General features: G+C 39.1%; 2 protein-coding genes and 1 long non-coding RNA gene across 4 annotated transcripts in view; 1 reads left to right on the forward strand and 2 right to left on the reverse strand.

The window, feature by feature from the left end:
- LOC131501823 (P antigen family member 3-like) overlaps positions 1–17,732 on the reverse strand; it is a 185,115-nt gene extending 167,383 nt beyond the window's left edge. The window contains exon 1 of the mRNA XM_058712220.1: positions 17,683–17,732. The gene's annotated coding sequence lies outside the window, so the exon portion shown is untranslated. The remainder of the gene's footprint in view (positions 1–17,682) is intronic.
- LOC131501824 (uncharacterized) overlaps positions 1–21,313 on the forward strand; it is a 181,528-nt gene that overhangs the window by 95,703 nt on the left and 64,512 nt on the right. The window lies entirely within an intron of this gene.
- LOC131501822 (P antigen family member 3-like) lies at positions 12,063–17,763 on the reverse strand. Of its 2 annotated transcripts, none has more exons than XM_058712216.1 (5): positions 17,641–17,763; positions 16,481–16,572; positions 15,508–15,616; positions 13,560–13,710; positions 12,063–12,174 (listed from the first exon to the last, which is right to left on the reverse strand). In XM_058712216.1, exons 2-5 carry the CDS (start codon positions 16,562–16,564, stop codon positions 12,171–12,173), a joined length of 348 nt encoding a protein of 115 aa, XP_058568199.1. In that variant the 5' UTR covers positions 16,565–16,572; positions 17,641–17,763; the 3' UTR covers positions 12,063–12,170. The 2 variants fall into 2 exon arrangements, with proteins under 2 accessions (XP_058568199.1, XP_058568200.1); XM_058712217.1 differs by lacking the exon at positions 17,641–17,763 and adding an exon at positions 16,684–16,703.

Here is a 21,313-nt window from a genome sequence, read left to right on the forward strand (position 1 = left end):
TCAGTTGTAATTTTATTTGTTTTAATCCTTTCTCTTTTTTTCTCATTAAGTCTGGCTACATATTTATGATTTTTCTTGACGTTTTTCACAAAACTCAATCCAGGTTTCATTGATCTGTTCTATAGTATTTTTTTGTTTTCTTTATCATTTATTTCTGCTTTAGCCTTTATTATTTCCTTCCATATACTTGCATTAAGTTTTATTTATTCTATTTCTAGCTCATTTTGGCACAAGGTTAGCTTGTTTATTTGAGATTTTTCTTGCTTCTTGAATTAGGCCTGTATTGCAATAAACTCCCTGCAAGGAATCACTTTTGTTGTATCCCAGAGGTTTTGGAACATTGTGTTTTTATTTTCATTTGTTTCCATGCACTTTTTTAAAATTTCTCTTTCCATTTCCTTGTTGACGATTTCATTGTTTAGTGGCATGTTATTTAATGTCCCTGTATTTGTGCTCTTTCAGATTTGTGTGTGTGTGTGTGTGTGTGTGTGTGTTTCGTCTAGTTTCATAGCATTGTGGTCAGAAAAGATGCATGGTATGACTTTGATATTCTTGAATTTGTTCAGATTTTTTTTTTTGTGGCCTACTATGTGATCTATTCTGGAGACTGTTCCATGTACACTTGAACAGAATGTGAATTCCGTTGTTTCAGGATGGAATGTTGTGAATATATCTGCTAAATCCATCTAGTCCAGTGTGCCACTCAAAGCCACTGTTTCCTTGTTGATTTTCTGTTTGGATGATCTGTCCATTGCTGTCCATTTTAACGGTGTTAAAATCCCCTACTATTATTGTATTATTATCGATCAGTTCCTTTATGCTCGTTTTTAACAGTTTTATGTATTTTACTCCAGGCATTTTTCAAACTGCTGCTTCTCTGCTATCTCTCCAGGGGCTGTTTGTTATGCTGTCTCTTTAAGGGCAGGGATTCAGTACGCTACCGATCTCAGGCTCTCCCAGAGCAGAGCCTGCTGATTTTAAAGTATCAGGTATTAAGCTCCACTGATTGTAAGAACTCAGGAAGTTCTTACAGGATTTTCAAAGCCAAATGTCATGAGGATTCATCTTTCCAGTGTGGTGGGTCCCCATGTCTGGGATACCTAGTGTGAGGTTTGCTTCTCTTCATTCTCCTTGCCCTCATTGTCCCTCCCTCTAGCAGTCTTGGTGGGTTATTGTGGCTCCCAACCATGTCTCCTCCCTTCCAACCCATTTCAGTGTGGATTGTTCACTACATTTGGCTGTTGAGAGCTTGTGCTGCCATTCTTCATGTCGTTTTCTGGGTTATTTACACTGGTGTAGGTGTTATCTAGGTGTATCCATGGCATGAGGTGAACGTAGGATCCTCCTACTCGCCATCTTCCCTGGGAGTCCCCATTGGTATTTTGATAGTGATTGCAGTCTTTATATATAGCTGTCTTTAAGTACTATGAACATTTGAACAATATTTACTGTTCTAATCAATGAACATGAGATATAGAAAAAAGACCTCAAGTAAAGCACCGAACTTTATGCCTCAAGGCGTCAGTAAAAACAAATAATTCATGCCAAAAGCAGAAGGAAGAACATAATATCAAAGCAGAATAAATGGGGAAAAAAGACAAAATAACAATAGAAAATATTGATGAAACTTACAGTTGTTTTTTTGAAGTGATAAAGTATCTAAAACTTTAGGTACACTAGAGAAAGAAAAAAAAAAGAAAGCAAAAGTAGTGAAAGAAACTCAGAATCCAAAGAAGAGACATTGCAGAGGATGCCACTGAAATGAAAAACTTCATCAGAGAATACTATGAACATTTATACTCCAAAAAATTGTATAACTTAGTATAAATGGATAAATGCCTCTACACCTACATTCTACCAAGAGTGACTCATGAGGAAGTAAAAATTATGAATATACCAATAAATGAGTTAGGAGGTGGAATTAAATATCATAAACCTCCCAAAAAGAAAACCCTATAACCAGATGACTTCACAGGTGAACTTTACCAAATATTAAAAAAAAAAAATAATAATCAAAGACAAGCCTTCTCAAAGTCTGCCGAAAATTTGAAGAGAAGGGTACTCTTCCAAACTCATTCTACATGGCCAGCATTATCCTGATACCAAAACCAGATGAAGCCACTGCAAGAAAACTGTAGGCAGAAAAAAGAAAAATTCATCTCTGATGAATATAAGTGTAAAAAATTTCAACACAATGTTATCAAACCAAATTCAAGAACACATCAAAAGGATTATACACCATGACCTAGTAGGATATATTCCTACTAGGACAGTTCAATATATGCAAATCAATAAACGTAATATGTCGTAGACTCTGGGTCTAAAGTTCTCTCTTGTCCAGCAAGAGAGCAGACACAGGATTAAAATGAGAGAGATGGCTAATGTCCGGGAGAAGACAAGAGCCCCAAATAAGAGTCTGTGTTCCGTATTTATTAAGATCAGAAGGCTTACAAACGTGATGGGCTTGCACAAAGAGACAATGAATCTGTGAACATTAACTCATGGGCATGAGGGAAAGGTGGTTTTGAAGATATACGGCGTTAGGGGTTTGGGTCAATATAAACCAAAATCCTGGGGCCGGGCAGATGGATATTAACAGTAGATATGAGGCACCGTGTCTGTTTATCTTAGCTAGCCTAGGGGATAAGACAGATAGAACACACGTAAACTCAGGGTCAAGAAGGCACCATTCTTTTGCTAATTAGCTCCGCTCTGGGCAGCTTCACCTGCAGCAGTCTATAGCCCTACTTACCTGTTTACCTAATTTGGCCCTTCCTTCCTGAAAGCGGCTTTCTGCTATAGTACTAAGTTGGGGGTGTTTTTGCCGTGAATAGCTAATCTTGCTTACCTCATATACTTTTGTATTGAGGCCTTTGCCCTCCCTTTATCCTGGGGGCCTTTGCCCCCCATACTCTATTCTGGGGGCCTTTGCCCCTCCTACTCTATCCTGGGGGCCTTCCCCCACACACCCTTATTTGCCTAATCTAGTTTACCCAAGCTTTGGTGTGAGCATCCTATGGCTTTGTGATTCTTTATGCCTTGTTAACCCATCAGTACAGGAATCAGGGAATTCCTAAGCTTATTCCCCACAGTAATACATTGCATTATTAGAATGAATGATAAAAATCACAAGATCATTGCAATAAATACAGAAGAAGCAATTTAAGAAGATTCAACACCCTTTCATATAAAAACTTTCAATGCATTGAGCATAGGATGAAAGAAACTTCAATGCAATCAAGGCCACCTACAACAAACCCACAGCTAACATGATCCTCAATGGAGAGAGTTTGAAAGCTTTTCCTCTCAGAAACAAGACAAGGATGCCCACTCTTGCCATTGCTATTCAGTATAATACTGGAAGTCATCACTAAAGGAATTAGGCAAGAAAAAGGGGGAAAAAGACATGAAAATTGGAAAGGAAGAAGTCAAAATGTCACTTTTGGAGATGCTATGAGTTTGTATGTAGAAAACCTCAAAGATTCATTTAAAAAACCGTTGTAACTAATCAACAATTGTAATAAAGTTGCAGGACATAAAATAAACATACAGAAATCAATTTCATCTTTATACACTAATAAGGAAATGTTTGATGAGAAAATAAAGGAAACTGGCCCATTCTTAATATGCTCAGAAATAATAAAATACTTTGGAATAGATTTAACCAGGGAGTTAAAAGACAGTACAGTGGAAACCATAAAATACTGATCAAAGAAATTAAAGGGACAAATGTGTTGACCTTGAATAAGATACTTATCTTTTTTATCATTAGTTATTCTCTTAAAGAAATGAGGATAACTGGGCAGAATGATATATTTTTTTAATTTTCATTAAAATGAAATAGCCATTCTGACTACGGCTGATTCTTGAGCAACACAGGTTTGAACTACACAGGTCCACTTATATTCAGACTTACTTTTTGATAAATAAAGTGCAGTACTCGACACATATTTTTTCTTCCTCATGATTTTTCAAATAACATTTTCTTTCTTCTAGCTTACTTTATTATAAGAGTACAATATTTAATACATACAACATTCAAACTGTATGATAGTCGACTGTTTATGTTATCAGTAAGGATTCTCATCAAAAGTAGCCTACTAGCAGTTAAGCTTTTGGAGAGTCAAAAGTTATTCTCTGATTTTTGACTGTGGGGCAGTGTTGGTGCCCTACCACTTGTTCAAAGATCTGCATTTAGTTGTTAAGTCTGAGGCAAACTGCTTATTTTAGTTTTAAGTGTGAGGCATAGATGTCACCCAGCCTTCTATCAGCAGGATCATGTATGCAGACACAGGGATCCGTGGATGTGGGAATCCAGGGGACCTCTTTCACTCTGACAGTGAGTCTTCTCTCCTGGTTTTCCTCCTGTTTCCTGGCCACCCAGGAAACTGTTCTTTCTGGGTCCTTTTCCTGTGTTTCTCCTTTGCATGTTACCCCACTTCTCTCTGTTTGTCTGCCCCACCTATGTTATATCCCTTGTAGCAAGCACTGCACATTGCTGGTTCTTTTAATTTCCAGCATCACAGATATTTCCTGAACCATGTTAGGAATCAATCCGTGTGTACTGAATTAGTTAATATTTTGTAACGATCCTGACAGTAAAAGCACCTGGTCTATATAGGAGTCAATATTACACAACTTATACTTGTAAGAACCATACATATGGCCCTTTGTTTGGAGGCAGGGACTGTGTGGGACCGTCTCTGCCTTTGTGCCCTGACAACTTTGCATGTCCTTACTTGGGCCATGTAGGCAAAGCTAGACTGCAGGAACCTGAGTTTTGGCAGAACACCATGTGAATCCTCTTGGAGCAAGGGGAGCTAAGCAGTCTAATGAGAAACCGCCACCAGGTAGTTTCACACCTGACTACCTATCTAGCCGGAGGCTGACACAAGTCATTATTCACCCATCCCTGGCTTCAGTCGAGTTTAGGCTTCTGAAAGTACATCTGTGGGCTACAAAGATACTCACTGCATTAGGGTACTGCTGTGAGCTTCTCACCAGCAGAGAGACCCAAGACCTATGGTGTCTGTCACTGAACAACTCTCATTCAGTGTCTATTCCTGGGGGGCTAGGGATGCAGGGTACTGACACTAAGGCAATCTTGCTTTCGCTGTGTCTGTAAGTAATAAACTGTCTGAAACCATTGGTCTCACTGTCATCTTACCAACCCAAGTCTGTGGGACTGTAAAAAGCCAACATAACAGCTGTTGTAGTTAACCATGTGGTCCTGGTAGCATCTGCTGGGCTACTTAAGGATGACCTGACCACATGACAGATAGACTCTGGTTTTGAGTTGTGTGGGTTGCCTGATCAAATATTGACTTATTTTATTTTTGGCATCACACATAAGAAGGAATGCATTTTTTAGCACATGCCATTACTTAGATCAGCCTTGTCTGACCTCAGTTATTTACAAACACACTTTAGATTGGATGCCACATCTGACATCGTTGTCGTTGCTATTTCATCACTATATTTATTTAAATTAAATAACCTTGGGGTGCCTGGGTGGCTCAGTCGGTTGAGCGCCGACTTCGGCTCAGGTCACGATCTTGCGGTCCGTGAGTTCGAGCCCCGCATCGGGCCCCTGTGCTGACAGCTCAGAGCCCGGAGCCTGTTTCAATTCTGTGTCTCCCTCTCTCTGACCCTCCCCATTCATGCTCTGTCTCTCTCTGTCTCAAAAATAAATAAACGTTAAAAAAATAAATAAATAAATAAATAAATAAATTAAATAACCTTGTGAAAAGCAGTATGGATGTTCCTTAAAAAATTAAAAATAGAAAAACCATATGATCCAATACTTCTAGTACTGGGTATTTACCCAACTATCATAAAAACACTCATTTTTGCATAGTTTATTGCATAATTTAGAATAACCAAGATATGTAAGCAACCTAAGTGTCCATAGATGTGGTACACAGTCACATGCGCGCGCACACGCGCGCACACACACACACACACACACACACACACACTGGGATATGATGCGGCCATAAAAAAGAAACAGATCTTGTCATTTGTGACAATATGGATGGAGCTAGAGATGTAGAGAGTATTAGGCTAAGTGAAATAAGTCAAATACCATTTGAGTTCACTTATATGTGTGGAATCTAAAAAAACCTACAAATCAATAAACAAACAAAAACCATAATTATACCTATAAATACAGAGAACAAAGTGATGGTTGCCAGAGAGAAGGGGTATAATGGGAGGGGCAAAATGGGTGAAATGATGTGGGAAAACAGGCTTTCAGTTATGGAATGAATAAGCCACGAGAATAAACAGCACAGCATAAAGAATGCAGTCAACGATGTGGTAATAGCACTGTATGGTGACAGATGGTAGCTACCCTTGTGGTGAGCATAGCATAAGATATAGAGAAGTTGAATCATTATGTTGCACACCTGAAGGTAATGTAACATTGTGTTAGCTATACTCAAATAAAAAAAGTAATTAAAACAAGCAAATCAAATAAGTTTCTAGCTCAAATCATTTAAAAAGTTAGCTTTGTATCCCTACTTGAAATTCAAAATATGTGTCTCTTACTAGAGATATAATTGTAATGGTAAATAACATAAAAACAATTTGAAAGTTTAAATGAAAGGAATATAATAAGCCACAGCCATTTACAATATAATGCCTATTTCATATATGTTATCTCATTGATTCCTCATAGCAATCATTTAGTGTAAGTATTGTGATTTCTACTTTAGATATGAGGAAATGGTCCCAATGGATGTAAATACTTTTCCCACCATCACACAGTGTGTGTTAGAGGCAGGACTGAACTCCATTGCTATTTTCATGCCTTAGCCTATAGGGAGACAGTAGGCAGTCCCCCTGGTTCCTTTTTCTTTCCTTTTACCTGTGCCCTAGTATATTCATCCAGCTCCACAACATAGAGAACTCCCACATATTTTGTGGCAAAGCAGAACACCCCAACTTAAGTCTCACTTTTAATTTGAACCTTAGACTATCAGTCTTTTTCACCAGGAAATATTTTAAAACTCTGTGAGTACACAATTGTTGCTTGTAATCTACTGCCATTCCGTAAGGATGGTGAATTCTGAGTATATCCCTTAGTTGCAGAAATATTTTTTGGATGTGAGGTTGCAAATAGGAGCTCACAGATGTAACTCTTGCATTGTGTACAGTAATAGGGGTGTAAGGTACAGCCAGGCTTCTGTATCGTTAGGGTGATAGAGATGTATGTAGAGGGAAACAGGGATTTGTGGCTTCTCTGATCATGCCATTGTTTATTTTTGGAATTTTACTACAGTTACTAATTTTACTTTTTTAACTTTTTAAATTCCAAATAGTTAACATGCAGTTTACTATTAGTTGTAGGTGTACAATATAGTGATTCAACCCTTCCATACATCAACCAGTGCTCATCACAACAGCACGCCTTTATCCCCATCACCTATTTAACTCACCCCTCAACCTGCCTCCCCTCTGGTAGCCATCAGTTTGCTCTTTGTAGTTAAGTGTCTGTTTCCTGGCTTGACTACCTCTATTTTCTCCCTATGATCATGTGTTTTGTTTCTTAAATTCCACAATAGGAGTGAAATCATATGATTTTTGTCTGTCTCTGGCTTATTTTGCTTAGCATAATACTCTCTAGCTCCATCCACATCGTTGCAAATGGCAGGGTTTGATTAGTTTTTATGGCTGAGTAATATTGCATTATATATATTATATTATATTATATTATATTATATTATATTATATATATTATATTATATATATAATATATATATTTTTATATATGTTTATATAATATATATTTATATATATTTATATATAATATATATAATTTATATATATATTTATATAATACTTATATATATAATATTATATATATTATATATATATTATATGTATATATATTTATATTGTATATATATTATATATATATTGTGTGTATATATGTATATATTATATATATTATAATATAATATATATTATAATTATAATATATATATATAATGGAATATATATATTATATATATTATATATATTCCATTATATATATATATATATATATATATAATATCCTATATATTAAAACAAATTTTTTAAATGTTTGTATTTGAAAGAAAGACAGAGAAAGTGAGAAAGTGGGGGAGGGGCAGAGAGAGCCAGAGACAGAATCTGAAGCAAGATCCAAGCTCTGAGCTGTCAACACGGAGCCCGATGTGGGGATCGAACCCACGAGCTGTGAGATCCTGACCTGAGCTGAAGTTGGACACTTAACCTACTGAGACACCCAGTACCCCTATACTACATCTTTATCCATTCATCATCAGTTGATGGACACTTGGGCTGTTGCCATTGCTTGGGTATTGCAAATAATGCTGCTATAAACATCGGGGTGCATGTATCCCTTTGAAGTGGTATTTTTGTATTCTTTCGGTAAATACCTAGTAGTACAACTGCTGGACAATAAGGTAGTTCTACTTTTCACTTTTTGAGGGGCCTCTGTAGTGTTCTCCAGAGTAGCTGCACCAGTTTGCATTCCTACCAAGAGTGCAAGAGGGTTTCCCTTTCTCCACATCCTTGCCAACACCCGTTGCTGCTTCTGCTGCAGTAGACATGATACTCTTGTTTAAACCCCACCCCCCCCAAAGCGACTTCACCAAAAGGTTGCTACAACTGATACATGAATTTAATAAAGTCACAGGATGCAAAAATCAACATACAGAAATCTGTTGCATTTCTATGCAGCAATAGGGAAGCAGCAGAATGGGAAATTAAGGAATCAATCCCATTTACAATTGCACTAAAAACAATCAGATACCTAGGAATAAACCTAACCAGAGAGGTGAAATACTTGTAGTACTCTGAAGACTCTAAAACACTGATGAAAGACATTGAAGATGACACAAAGAAATGGAAAGACATTCCACGCTCGTGGGTTGGAAGAACAAATATTGATAAACTGTCAAAACTACACAAAGCGATCTACACATTTAATGCAATCCCTATCAACATACTGCCAGCATTTGTCACAGACCTAAAACTGATAGGGAGCCACAAAAGACCCAGAATAGCCAGAGCAACCTTGAAAAGGCAAAGCAAACCCGGAGGCACCACTATTTGGGACATAAAATTGTATTACAAAGCTGTAGTGATCAAAACAGTATGGTACTGCTACCAAAATAGACACATAGATCAATGGAATGGAATAAAATACCCACAAAGGAACCCACAAATATATGGTCAATTCATTTTTGATAAAGCAGGAAAGAATATCCATGAGGAAAAAGGCTCCTTAACAAATGGTTAGGAAAGCTGGACAACAGCATGCAGAAGAATGAAACTGGACCAGTTTCTTACACCATACCCAAAAATGAAATACAAACTCTCTGTCTGAGGCAAACCAGAGGGACTCTTAAATACAGAAAACAAACAGGGTTGCTGGAGGGGTGGGTGGGTGGGAGGATGGGTTAAATGGGTGATGGGCATTAAGGAGGGCACTTCTCAGGATGAGCACTGGCTGTCACATGGGGGAGATGAATCACTGGGTTCTACTCCTGAAGCCAAGACTATACTGTATGTTATGTAGCTTGTATTTAAATAAATTAAAAAATAAAAATTAATTCAAAATGGATCAAATGCCTAAATGTGCGACCCAAAACCATCAAAATCCTAGAGGAGAACACAGGCAGTAACCTCTTTGACATCCGCGGTAGCAACTTCTTTCTAGATATGTCTCCTGAGGCAAGGGAAACAAAAGCAAAAATAAACCACTGGGACTTCATCAAAATAAACACCTTCTGCACAGGGAAGGAAACCATTAACCAAACTAAAAGGCAACCTACAGAATGGGAGAAGATATTTGCAAATGACATTTCTGATAATGGGTTAGTATCCAAAATATAGAAAGAATTTATAAAACTCAACACCCAAAAAAACATATAACCCAATTTAAAACATGGGCAGAAGACATGAATAGACACTTTTGTAAAGAAGACCTCCAAATTGCCAACAGACACACGAAAAGACGCTCAACATCACTCGTCAAATACAAGTCTATACAAATACAAAATACAAAACTATAATGAGATATCACCTCACACCTGTAAGAATGGCTAATATCCCTGCCGTTAAATAACTTTTGAAGAAGTTTTGCAAGAGATCTGTGTTTTTTTGCCATGGGGCCTGTGACATCATTCTTTGTCTTTGGATAAACTGTTCCAAATAGCTTTGGTGTTGTAGTTATTATATTATAGCACAGTAAAATAAGTCTGCTATTATTTTAAAATTTTAATTTTTTTTTTGTATCAATGAAATCATCTGGAAAACCATGTGAAGTCTGTGTGCCACATTTTGTGAAACCTTGCCTTCAAAAGGACAAAGCCCTTCATGTCAGACATTATAAAATTACTCTAAGTTTTTATGAAAACGTCAGATTGCCAGTATCGTCATCATGTACACCATCAGTTTTCCTGGCCAACATTTCCAGATGTATTTACTTTGAGGATGACCAAGGGCTTCTTAGAACTGAATCCCGAAATCTACTGCTTATTAGAGTCAAAAGTAAGTTGTGGGTACACTCTGACACACCTTTTTGTGAAGATTAAATGAAGTTATACATGTATGGAACCTAGGAGAAAGAAGACACTGACATATAGTATACATGCTATCAATAGAGGAGTTTTTATACTAACTCATTCTTTAAAAAACTCAATAAATGGATCTCTTGTCCTAAGCGCGCACAATCAGTGGAGGGCCAGCTATTCACAATTATAGAGCACAGATCAAAATTATCTAGTTATAACAGAGCCATGACTTTTAACTTTCTGGGAATAGAAGATTAAGAACAGCGTAGAAACTGGAGGAGGTAGCTTTCAGAGTGATGGCATCATTAGAGGCATCTTGCAGGGAAGATGGGCACCTCACCAAATTTGAAATGATGCGGATCTGGAGGTTCCCCGCCATTTAGGTAGGGTCCAATTTCCAAGAAAGATGCAATCCAGAGACAGCTGAACATGGGAAACTCTAGTCCAACATTACTCATAGCCTTTCAGGTTCTTCAGATCCAGAGGATAGAAAAAGAGGTCTTACATGCCAATAAATTTTATGAAGCCAGTATATCCATGATACTAAAATCCAAGAGTGTATACGAAATAAAAGTAGATGCTAATGTCACTCATGAAGATATTAATACAAATTCTAACCTAATTAATATGATGTAGGTTATTCAGAAAGATCATAGATCATGAACATTCCCTCCCAGTAGCATATGGTTGACTTAAACATAGGAAAACATTAGGGCGCCTAAGTGGTTCAGTCGGTTAAGCGCCAGACTTCAACTCAGGTCATGGTCTCACGGTTTGTGGGTTTGAACCCCACGTCAGACTCTGTGCTGACAGCTCAGAGCCTGGAGCCTGCTCCAGATTCTGTGTCTCACTGTGTCCCTGCAACTTCTTGGCCGACGCTCTGTCTGTCTGTCTCTCTCTCAAAACTAAATAAACATTAAAAAAAATTAAACATACGAAAATATGTACGAAATTCATTACGTTAACAGATTAATGGAAGAAAACTGCTACAACCATCTCAATAAACGTTCTACAAGTGCTTGATGAAAGTCAACATATATTCAATAGAAATGTTGTTAGGAAACTAACCTAAGAATGGAACTTCTTTTATGTCACAGTAAATATAGTCAAATGCTAAAAATTTTCTAATTCCTACCAGAAATAAGACAAGGATGTCCATTATTTACCAATACTTCCCAACACTGTACTGGGTGGGTCTGTCCAATATTGTGAAATGAGAAAACAAAGAGGGGGGGGTAATGTTTAAAACAGCAGACACAAACTGTTAGTATTCAAAGATGATAGAATTGTGTATGTGGAAGCTCATAATGGATGTTGACATACACCTCTGGCATTAAATCCTATGTAGCAAGGCTTCTGGAGAGAGTATTGATGTACAGATATATCTGCACTTACCAGCTCAATCAGAATACAAAATTTCAAAAAATGACACAATTTTCAATAGCATCTAATACTTAGAGTAAGTTTAACACAGGGTTGAAAAGAGTCTTTGGAGAAAGTTGTAAGATTTTATTGAGGGATTTTTAACAGTGAAGTGTCCTTCCTACATGAGAGCAGTTTGCATGGTTTCAGCTTCTTCTTGCTTACACTTTCGGTTGTCCTTCACCTGTAAGACAGACACAGAGTTGGAAACATTACTCAGCAGAATTTATTTACATTAAATTAATGATATACAGAGGACACTATAGTTTTTATTTTATAAGATAGAATTCCAAGCGTATGCTTTACCAACATTTTTGGAACACACCACACTTTCTGTAGGTACAAGAAAAGAAAAAAAACACTTCAGGTTCAGAACAGATAAAATGAAATAAACCTATTAAAAGGTAGTTTCATTTTTTTATCTTTGTGTTTAGATTCAAGTTAGTTAACATCTAGTGTCGCACTGGTTTCAGGAGTAGAATTTAGGGATTCATCGCTTACATATAACACCCATGCTTGCACCCTACTTGATGTAGGGAGAGTGCAGAAACTAGAAACTAGACTATCTCTTGCCATTTTATCACTCAGTCATTTGAGCCTTCATTGGGGAAAGGTTTCAAAATGCACGTGTTCTGTAAGAGCCACAATAATTTAGAGTCTGACAAAATTTAAGAACAGGTATCCAGGTCTCCATAGAGAAAAGCCAACATCAAGCAGTGTGTTTTCTGGTTCTCAGTAGCAATGAAATCTCAACTCAGATGTTAAAATTTGACCAAAGATGTTATCTGATGACAAATAAATCATACAAAATGGAAGATTTTTGTATTCCATGTATATTATCCAATAGGACCACAGAATGCAAAACTCAGCAATAAAAACTGACTGCAATATATCTGGTTTGAAATCACTAAATATATGAGCCAAGATGCATTCAGAAGTGAAGGGATCCTCCCAGAATCACACAGCTTATGTTAGAGCTGGTATTAGAACCTACTTCAGTGCCTCAGCATATTTCATACAAACTGGTATTTACTCCAAATCCATTTTGTGGTTTTTAAAAGAGGAAATTATAGAAGATTCTGAATTTAAGTAGCCATCAGTTAAAGTATTTACAGTGTATTTTATTTATTTTTTAAAGTTTATTTCCTTATTTTGAGAGAGTGAGAGAGAGAGACAGCACAAATGGGAGAGGGACAGAGAGAGAGGAAGAGAGAGAGTCCCAAGCAGGCTCCATGCTGTCCGCACAGAGCCCAACGTGGGGCTCAATCTCACAAACTGTGAGTCCATGACCTGAGCCAAATCAAGAGTCAGATGCTTAACTGACTGAGCCACCCAGGCGCCCCAGTATTTACACTTTATAAAAAAGGAAATGGTTTCATTTTTTATTATTTAAGAAGGCTCTGACCCAATTTAAGTCTACATCTGATAGGGTATAAGTCAGGCAGTCAGGAAATTCGGGTCTGAACTACTTATGAAAGTTACCTTTATGTGTAAACTCTGTCATTAAAGTATCAATAAAGTCATATCTACATAAGTAAAGATATAATATTCAGGAAAATATCTGCATACTTTGCATTCTCAATGGATAACATATCTGCTTCAGGCATCTTCACGGGCTCCAGTGTTGGGACATCCGCCCCCTTCACATCACTGTCATCTTCACTTTTGCCCCCACTCTTTGGCACAGGCAGTTCCTGGATACCAGATTCCAGGTCAGGGCCTTACCAAAAAAAAAAAAAAAAAAAAAAAAGATAATCAACTTAAGGAGTAAACATAAAATATAAAGAAAGAAGTGATAATATGTATTCTTGCCATTATATGAAATACAAGCCTGTAGACTTAGGGTAACAAAAAAAGCGATGGAAAGATGGACTTCCCATCTTTGTTTTCCTGTAATATGAAACCTTATTTCAAATAACAATCTAAAGAGAAACCACACTAAATCTACATTTGCATTATATTACCACAGTGTACTAAGAATAGAGAGCATCAGCTAAGAAATCTTAAATGTACACCATGCACAGGATTTTTTTTAAGTTTATTTATTTATTTAGAGAGAGAATGATCAGGGGAGGGGCACACAGAGGGAGAATGAAGAGTATCACAAACAGGCTCTGCACTCCTAAGTGCACAGCTGGATGCGGGGCTCAAGCTCACGAACCCTGATATCATGACCTGAGGCAAAATCTAGAGTGTGACACCTGACTGAGTGAACCACCCAGGCACCCTGCTCCATGGATAGGATTTTAATGAAAATTAAAATTTAATTTCCTGAACAATTAGCTGAGTGCATTTGTGGGCCTATGACAAATCCTACACTAGTGACATACATCTCCTATTGGAGCAACCTGAAAGCTATTTTGTGAAATTTAACTAGTTAGATTTAGGGGCAAAGTCTCTCTCTATAACTTATGATAAATGAATCATGCAGAGAACCAAGTATCAAAAATAACAGCAAAATATTAGTGACTTATAGTCAAACTTCTGTCTTACAGTGAGAATAAAGGGAGCAGGGTGGAAAGAAATTAATGGACTTTGTCATCAGTCCTATCGTAGAAACCTCTCACCAGCGAATTCCTGAAATAATCCATGGCCTGAATGATGTCAATAATTCCATACAAGTATTTGATGAAAATACTTTCTTTGGAAGCTGGTAATTTCCGTTTCATGATCCTTTTAAGATACTTTTGATTTTCCTAATCATAAGTTGTTAAACACCTCCTAAAGCCACTTAAAAATCACACTAATATAGTTTACCTATATGCCAGTCTCCCAAATTATACAGCGTTTCCCAAGTGTACCATATCAAATGATTAAGCAAAGGAAATGGTGGCTGTCATTCCTCGAGCCTTTTTCTGGAGTCTATCTCTTGCTCCACTGAACTTCATTTATTCCTGTGCCTGTACTATGCTATTTTACAGTACAGACACATTTGAGTCTTAATGCATTTTATACAAAAGCACTCACATTTTGGTATAACAACACAGATGGTAGGAAGTACAAAAACCGTGTAATGAAATCTGAGTTATGTCTCCATGTGTCAAGCAGTCTTTGGCAAGCCACAATCCCTGAACCTTAGTTTTCTTATTTATAAAATGAGGCTACCATCCCTATGCAAATCTTCTTTATTCCTGATGTTATAAGATATGCTGACTCGGCACTCTGCACACACTGTTAAAACCAGCTTACACTTTTGATGCAGGGAAGGAAAAGGCCACGCAAAAATGTTCTAAGAAGAACACATTCAACTAGTGAAAAAATGTATACTTTTGTAGTAAACAGTTTCCTCTGATTTAGAACAGACTGCATGTTCAAGCAGATTAAATCTTGAAGAAAAAGGGGAAATTCGTTAGAGTGAATACAGCTGTAAACTATACTCTATTCACATTTTGAAACAATTTTCAGGAAATGGCTGAGATTCTCTTCTAAGGTTTTGTTTTGTCCTGTTACGTCATAATGCGTGATGCAAAAATATACCCTGTGCCCCCATAAGCATTCTTTTTCCCTTTCCCTTCACCTTCATCCAGAGGTGCTTCTTCAACTGCTTTCTCTCGCTCCGGCATAATATCCTGACACTCAGTGGGTGCCTCCCTTTGTTGAGGCTGCTCATCACTGGGCTGCTGGGCCTAGGGTGTGCGTGTGTGTGTGAACAAAAAGTTGCATTAATGCATGCCAATAATATAAACCTATGTTACGCATTTTATATCAAATAATAAATAAGTATAAAAACACTTATAAAATATAGTTCTATATTGTATTCCTAAAAGTTATATGGCCATTTATATACACATACATATAATGGAATATTAGTCATCAAAAGGTATTAAAATCTTGCCATTTGCAACAATGTGGATGGGGCTAGAATGTATTATGCTAAGTGAAAGAAGTCAATCAGAGAAAAACAAGTACCCTATGATTTCACTCATATGTGGAATTTAATAATAAAACAGAGGAACATATGGGGAGGGAAGTAACAATAAAGGAGAGGGGGAAACAAATCACAAGAGACTCTTAAGGATAGAGAACAAAGTGAGGCTTGATGGAGGTAGGTGGGGGTGGAGGATGGCACAGATGGGTGACAGGTGATAAGGAGGGCACTTGTGATGAGCGCTGGGTGTTGTACGTAAGTGATGAATCACTGAAGTCTACTCCTGAAGCCAATATTGCACTGTACGCTAAGTAAAATTTAAATTAAAAAAGAGTTACTCTTCCCACAGAGTGGCTACCCGGAAGAGGTACCCACAAGCACTCTGGAGGCTATTTTAAACTATGCTGGGATGGATACGTACAACTTGTTGTTAGTAAGCATGACAAAGGAGTCATAGGGTATATTTACCCAGGGAACACAAGTATGGAATCCTTCTGGTTCAATGTTTCCTGCCCCTTCCCAGCAAAGAAACTTTTATCACTGTATCTGTACGTTGGTAGGTCAACAAAATTTTCAGAGAAGTAAACTGATGGTATAGAACATCAATTGCTGAAGTACTCACAGCCACAGGTGCAGCTGGCTGGTTAGCCTTGCCATCATCCTTTCTTTGTTTAGATTTAGACCTTGTTCTCACACGCCCACTCATTTTTCACCCTGAAAGTAGAATATCAGTATTTGGAAAATGTATTCTAAAGGCTAGGTACACCACCTCCAAGGCGTAACATTTTAATTTTTTTTTACTTTGAAAATACTTTCAAAATCAACCTTGCGTAAGGATAGTGTACATGCTGTGGTCACACCAAATAAACGGGCTGCAAGATCATTCACATCGGCCAAACTGGCAGTCAAATCACCTTAAGGACAGGAGAAAACGCGAGGCTTAGTTTCACAGCTAGATTCCCCATCATAAAGGCATGTGAGAAAACAATGCTGGATATTTAAACCTGAGTCGCTACTGTTTCCACATTCCCAGTTACTGGGCCCATTTTGCCTCTTAAATAAGGTTTCCTTGGAACACAGAGAAGTCTTAATCGTTTGCGTACTGCCTATGGCTGTCTTCCCACCACCAGGGCTCAAGGTGTCTAGTTTCGATACTGACCAGTGAGCCGGCTCCTCCCTTGACACCCTGCACAGTGCGATACAAATCTCCGGGACGCAGCTCCAACCCCACACCGTTCCCCGTTTCCAGCCCCACACACCGTTTTTTGTTTTTTGTTTTAAGTAGACTTCACGGCCATCCTGGAGCCCAGGTGGGGCTCGAACTCACCACCCTGAGATCTAGACCTGACCTGAGATCCAGCGTCAGCCACTTAACCTACTGACCGCTCCCCACCCCCGCCCACAGGCACCCGTTCCAGACCTGTTCTGTACCGCCTGGCCCGCCTCCCACCCAGGGTCCCACTGAGGACTCTGGCTTCAGTGCTCCGCCGGCAGTTCCAGGTGCTTGCAGGACTCAGATACCTCAAAGAACGCCCCCAAGACCCACCCTGTCTTCACCTCCCCCGTCCTCGGCCGCCAGCTGTCCTCACTTGTCCCCGTGCCACCGCCACGAGGACGAGGGCCATGGCGGCCGCGACGCCTGTGAGGAGAAGAACGCTAACTCCTAGCAACTTCCTCCTCCGAGGCCACAGATCTACCGTCCCGACCCGCCCGAGGCCCACTGGCACTCTCCTCACAGTCACTCACACTTAAAGTCCTGGAAGGACTGATTTGTGGACCTACCGGTTGAGGGCAGGCAGCCAGAAAGATCACGACACCGCCCACACCACCGCTTCTTCCTCAGCTCTGCTCACAGGACGCGTGGGCAGCAGGGCGCGTGCTCAGCAACGGTCTTTCTTAACAATGGGCATGCGCAGGAAAGGCCTGGTGCAACGTGTGTGCGTACTGACGTGGATATGTGCGTACTGACTGGGTGTATGCGTACTGACGTGGGTGTATGCAATGTTCGTGGACTTCTTCCCACGCCTGCAGCCAAGGCGTGGGAAGGCAGTGTCCGCAGAGTTCCCGACATGGTGCTTGAAGAGTGGCCTTTTTCCTCCTGCCCGAGCTCTCTTTTGCAACCAGATACTTTGGGGACAGACAGTTACAAGTCACCGTTAGTGCTGAATGTTTCTCAGAAAGATATCTGTAACAAAAATAGATACTAAGTACTTTAATACTATTTTTATACATGCTTTGATCAATCATTCCCTTCCATGCTTCTGGGTTTGCTGTCATACTTGAGTGAATTTGCTCTCCTCTGTATAATAAATACATTAACAACTGTTTTCTTTACCTTTTTTGCTTGTGTTACTGCACATTTAAACCTGTGGTTTGGTAACTGATTTCTCTAAGTACCTGTGGTCCTTCAATCAGTGCACATTTCAGAAGTTTCTATCCATATTGGTCCTGGGGTTTAAGCTCAGTCCACTGGTTCGTTACGTTCAGTAATGGTGACTATGCTTGTCATGTACTGTGCTTTCCAAAAATCAAACAACTTGATAATAAAGCTGACTTTACTGGATAACTCTGTCAGGGAAAACACTACCTGGACAGGGTCTTAGCAGAGTCTTTGAGGTGGCCGGACAGGAGAGATATGTATTCAAATTGTGAAGTCGGAGTAGAACAATTCTTTCAACGTTGGGGGAGGTTGTGATGAAGACTGAGTAAAAATAGGGCTAAAATGGTGTAGGTTTGGTGGACACAGCAAGGCAAGAATATTAAGTCGAAAGTTTCAAATTCCTTATGGTTGAAAAATGTCATTTGGCACTTTTTACTGAAGAGTTGATGGATCTTTCAGTTAGTTCCTGGAATGGACAATAGAGTTGTTTTCAACTTTTATTTTCCTAAGCAAGAGGTTTTTGTGATAGCAACGTTATGTTGATGTAGCTCATGGTGAGAAGGAAATATGGGAAGGGCAGGTAAAAAAAGGGGGCCAGCTAGATGTCCGAGACCAGATTTTCCCTTGCATGCTTTTGTCTTCTGTCATCTTGCTTACCTCCTGCATCTGTCAAGTTCCCGTGTAGCACAGTCAATATGTGCACCCCCCTTTTTTTCCCCTTATACCCCTACAATCCCACACATAAAAGAAGGCCAGACCCAGGGTTCAGGGCTAAGTCTTCTGACCTGATTCCACTGGGCCGGCACTGGTGCAGAATAAATAGTCTTTTCCAATCCCGAGTGTGTGTCGCTTGTCTCTTCCTGGCCACCAAGTATTTGCTGTAACATTTTTGGTGCATTGGTCAGGAAGCCCACAGCCGCGCTTGTCCTTTGAGTCACCATTGTCGGAGGCCAGCAAGAAGGCCACTCTTCTTGGGCCCCTGTGACAGAAAGGAAGGCATGCCACCGGTGATTTCACTGGATCCCCCCGCCCCGTCCCCCCTCGCAGGGCCTGACAATATTTGGCCACCACTTCGCTGAACGGACTCCAGGGGGAATAGGAAAATTCTGCCAGGATGGGACATCAGATTGGGTAAATGTCCCCGGGGACCTAGGACGGAATTCAGGCCTGCCCTAGAGGCGGAAGGGGAGCTTGATCACCTCCCTGGTGATATAGTCTCCACATAGGACAGGGAAATCCTGAGTGGAAATCTGTCATCTGTCTAAATGTGTGTGTGAGTGCCTATGCTCCACGTTTTCGGCTATGGAGCCTGAGTGGGTCCTACCCTGAGATTCCGTGAAGACCTCATATGGCTCAAGGCAGAATCAGGTCCGCAGAGGCCTGATACAAGTCTGGGGTTTTTACTGACCTGCCAATGCTAAGAGGTGTCTAAATCCCCATGAGAGGAGAGGCCAGGTGGACAAAATGACCTCTTCCCTCATGCTTGTCCTGCGACAGTGTTCACTGGGAGGTACCCATCTAGGATACCAGGATGGGGAGAATTCCTCAAAACCAACTGTTAGAGCCAACGGTCTCTGGTCAGTCTACCTCAGAACGGGGACCTTAAGAAATATTCCCCAGCAGCTGCCCAAACTCACTTTGTTTCAGGGAAATTCCCTGTCTGCTCCAGACTGGCATGGACTGCCTAATTCCACTAGTGGAAAACAAAACAAAACTTTTATTCTATCTAGATTTGCTGAAGGTCAGATAAGCTCATGTTATCTCTGTTCCAATTTGTTAGCAAAAGAATAACTTAAATAATGTTTAATGTTGTCTGTCTCATAGTTTTCATGGGTAATTGTTAAAATAGCTTTCAAAGTCTTTGGTGACCTAAAACGTTAAAGTTTTACTTGCATGATTAATTAAGATTAAATTCATTGTATGTCTAATGAGATAAAAGGCAAAAGCACTAATTACTAGATGTGGGTTTGTGCTTTTGACTTGTTGCAGAAAAACTAAGGATATTTGGGTCTGTTAAAAAAACATGTTTTGTGCTTAATTGATTCATAAGTTTGACATCTAAGGAATCCTGATGTAACAGACAGTTCACAATTGATTACTACTGAGTTTTCCCTGGAGACTATGGTTTCTAGGAGTTACAATTCTGCTAAATGTAATTAAGGCTGATGGAAATAAAAAAACAACTCTGTATGTAAAAAAAGATGGATATGTAAGAAAAATATAAGGAATGGAAATACATTTTTGTGAAAGGTAAAAGAAAGTAATTTTGTCCTCAATGAGACTGGCTATTTGGAGACAAATGGCTTGGGACAAAATCTGAATACAAAGGAAAGTTTAGAAGGTTCATGAGGGAAATCTTTAAAAGGAAATTTTATATTAAATGGATTTTAAATATACACTGGTTTAAGATTTTTAAAAAATCGAGATACATGTAAGTACTGTAAGGTGGATCCTGATTTAATGGCAACCCGTTCTGGAGGGGAAACAATTAAGGGCCCCTTACCTGTATCCAAAGCAGACCTAGAGAAGGAGGAAAGGAAGTCTTCCACCTCCACCTCCTTGGGTTCTCAATCTATATAAAAAGTGCAGTTCTGCTCCCTACTGCCCACCTCATCTGGGCCCGCCCTGTAATATAACAGACATGTTTCCCTTATGAGAAGCTAGAATGCCAGAAGGAGAAACCTTTTACATTACAAGGTTTAAGACAGATAAAGGAGAAGTAGATAAATGTTCTCATCGGATAAGTATATAGAGGTTTTTCAGCATATTACATATGTTTTTGAGTTGACCTGGAAAGATATAATGCTTTTGTTAAATCAGACTCTTAATGAGACAGAAAATTGTGGGGTTCAGGCAGCAGCTAAGAGATATGGGGATGGGCAACTCATTAATTACCATGGGACTGGAGGTCCTATAGGGAACTTGCAACTCCCTAACTAGAACTCAGGCAGTTCCACCTCAAAATCCTGATTGGGGAATGGTATTGCTGCCACTTCCAAGCTTGTATTTTAAAAAACATTAAAATATCTAAGACTCAGCCCCTAAATTATACTAAATTAGCCACTATTTTACAAA

This window comes from Neofelis nebulosa, chromosome X, assembly GCF_028018385.1.
Source record: "Neofelis nebulosa isolate mNeoNeb1 chromosome X, mNeoNeb1.pri, whole genome shotgun sequence".
In the NCBI taxonomy this organism is placed as follows: Eukaryota; Metazoa; Chordata; class Mammalia; order Carnivora; family Felidae; genus Neofelis; species Neofelis nebulosa.

What these genes read in the sequence shown, in the direction of transcription:
- LOC131501822 (XM_058712216.1), bottom strand. Translation starts at nt 16,564, where the DNA reads ATGAGTGGGCGTGTGAGAACAAGGTCTAAATCTAAACAAAGAAAGGAT. An exon ending in AGCCAGCTGCACCTGTGGCT is followed by an intron (nt 15,617 to 16,480) that starts GTGAGTACTTCA and finishes CGCACACCCTAG; the next exon opens with GCCCAGCAGCCCAGTGATGA. An exon ending in AGAAGCACCTCTGGATGAAG is followed by an intron (nt 13,711 to 15,507) that starts GTGAAGGGAAAG and finishes TTTTTTGGTAAG; the next exon opens with GCCCTGACCTGGAATCTGGT.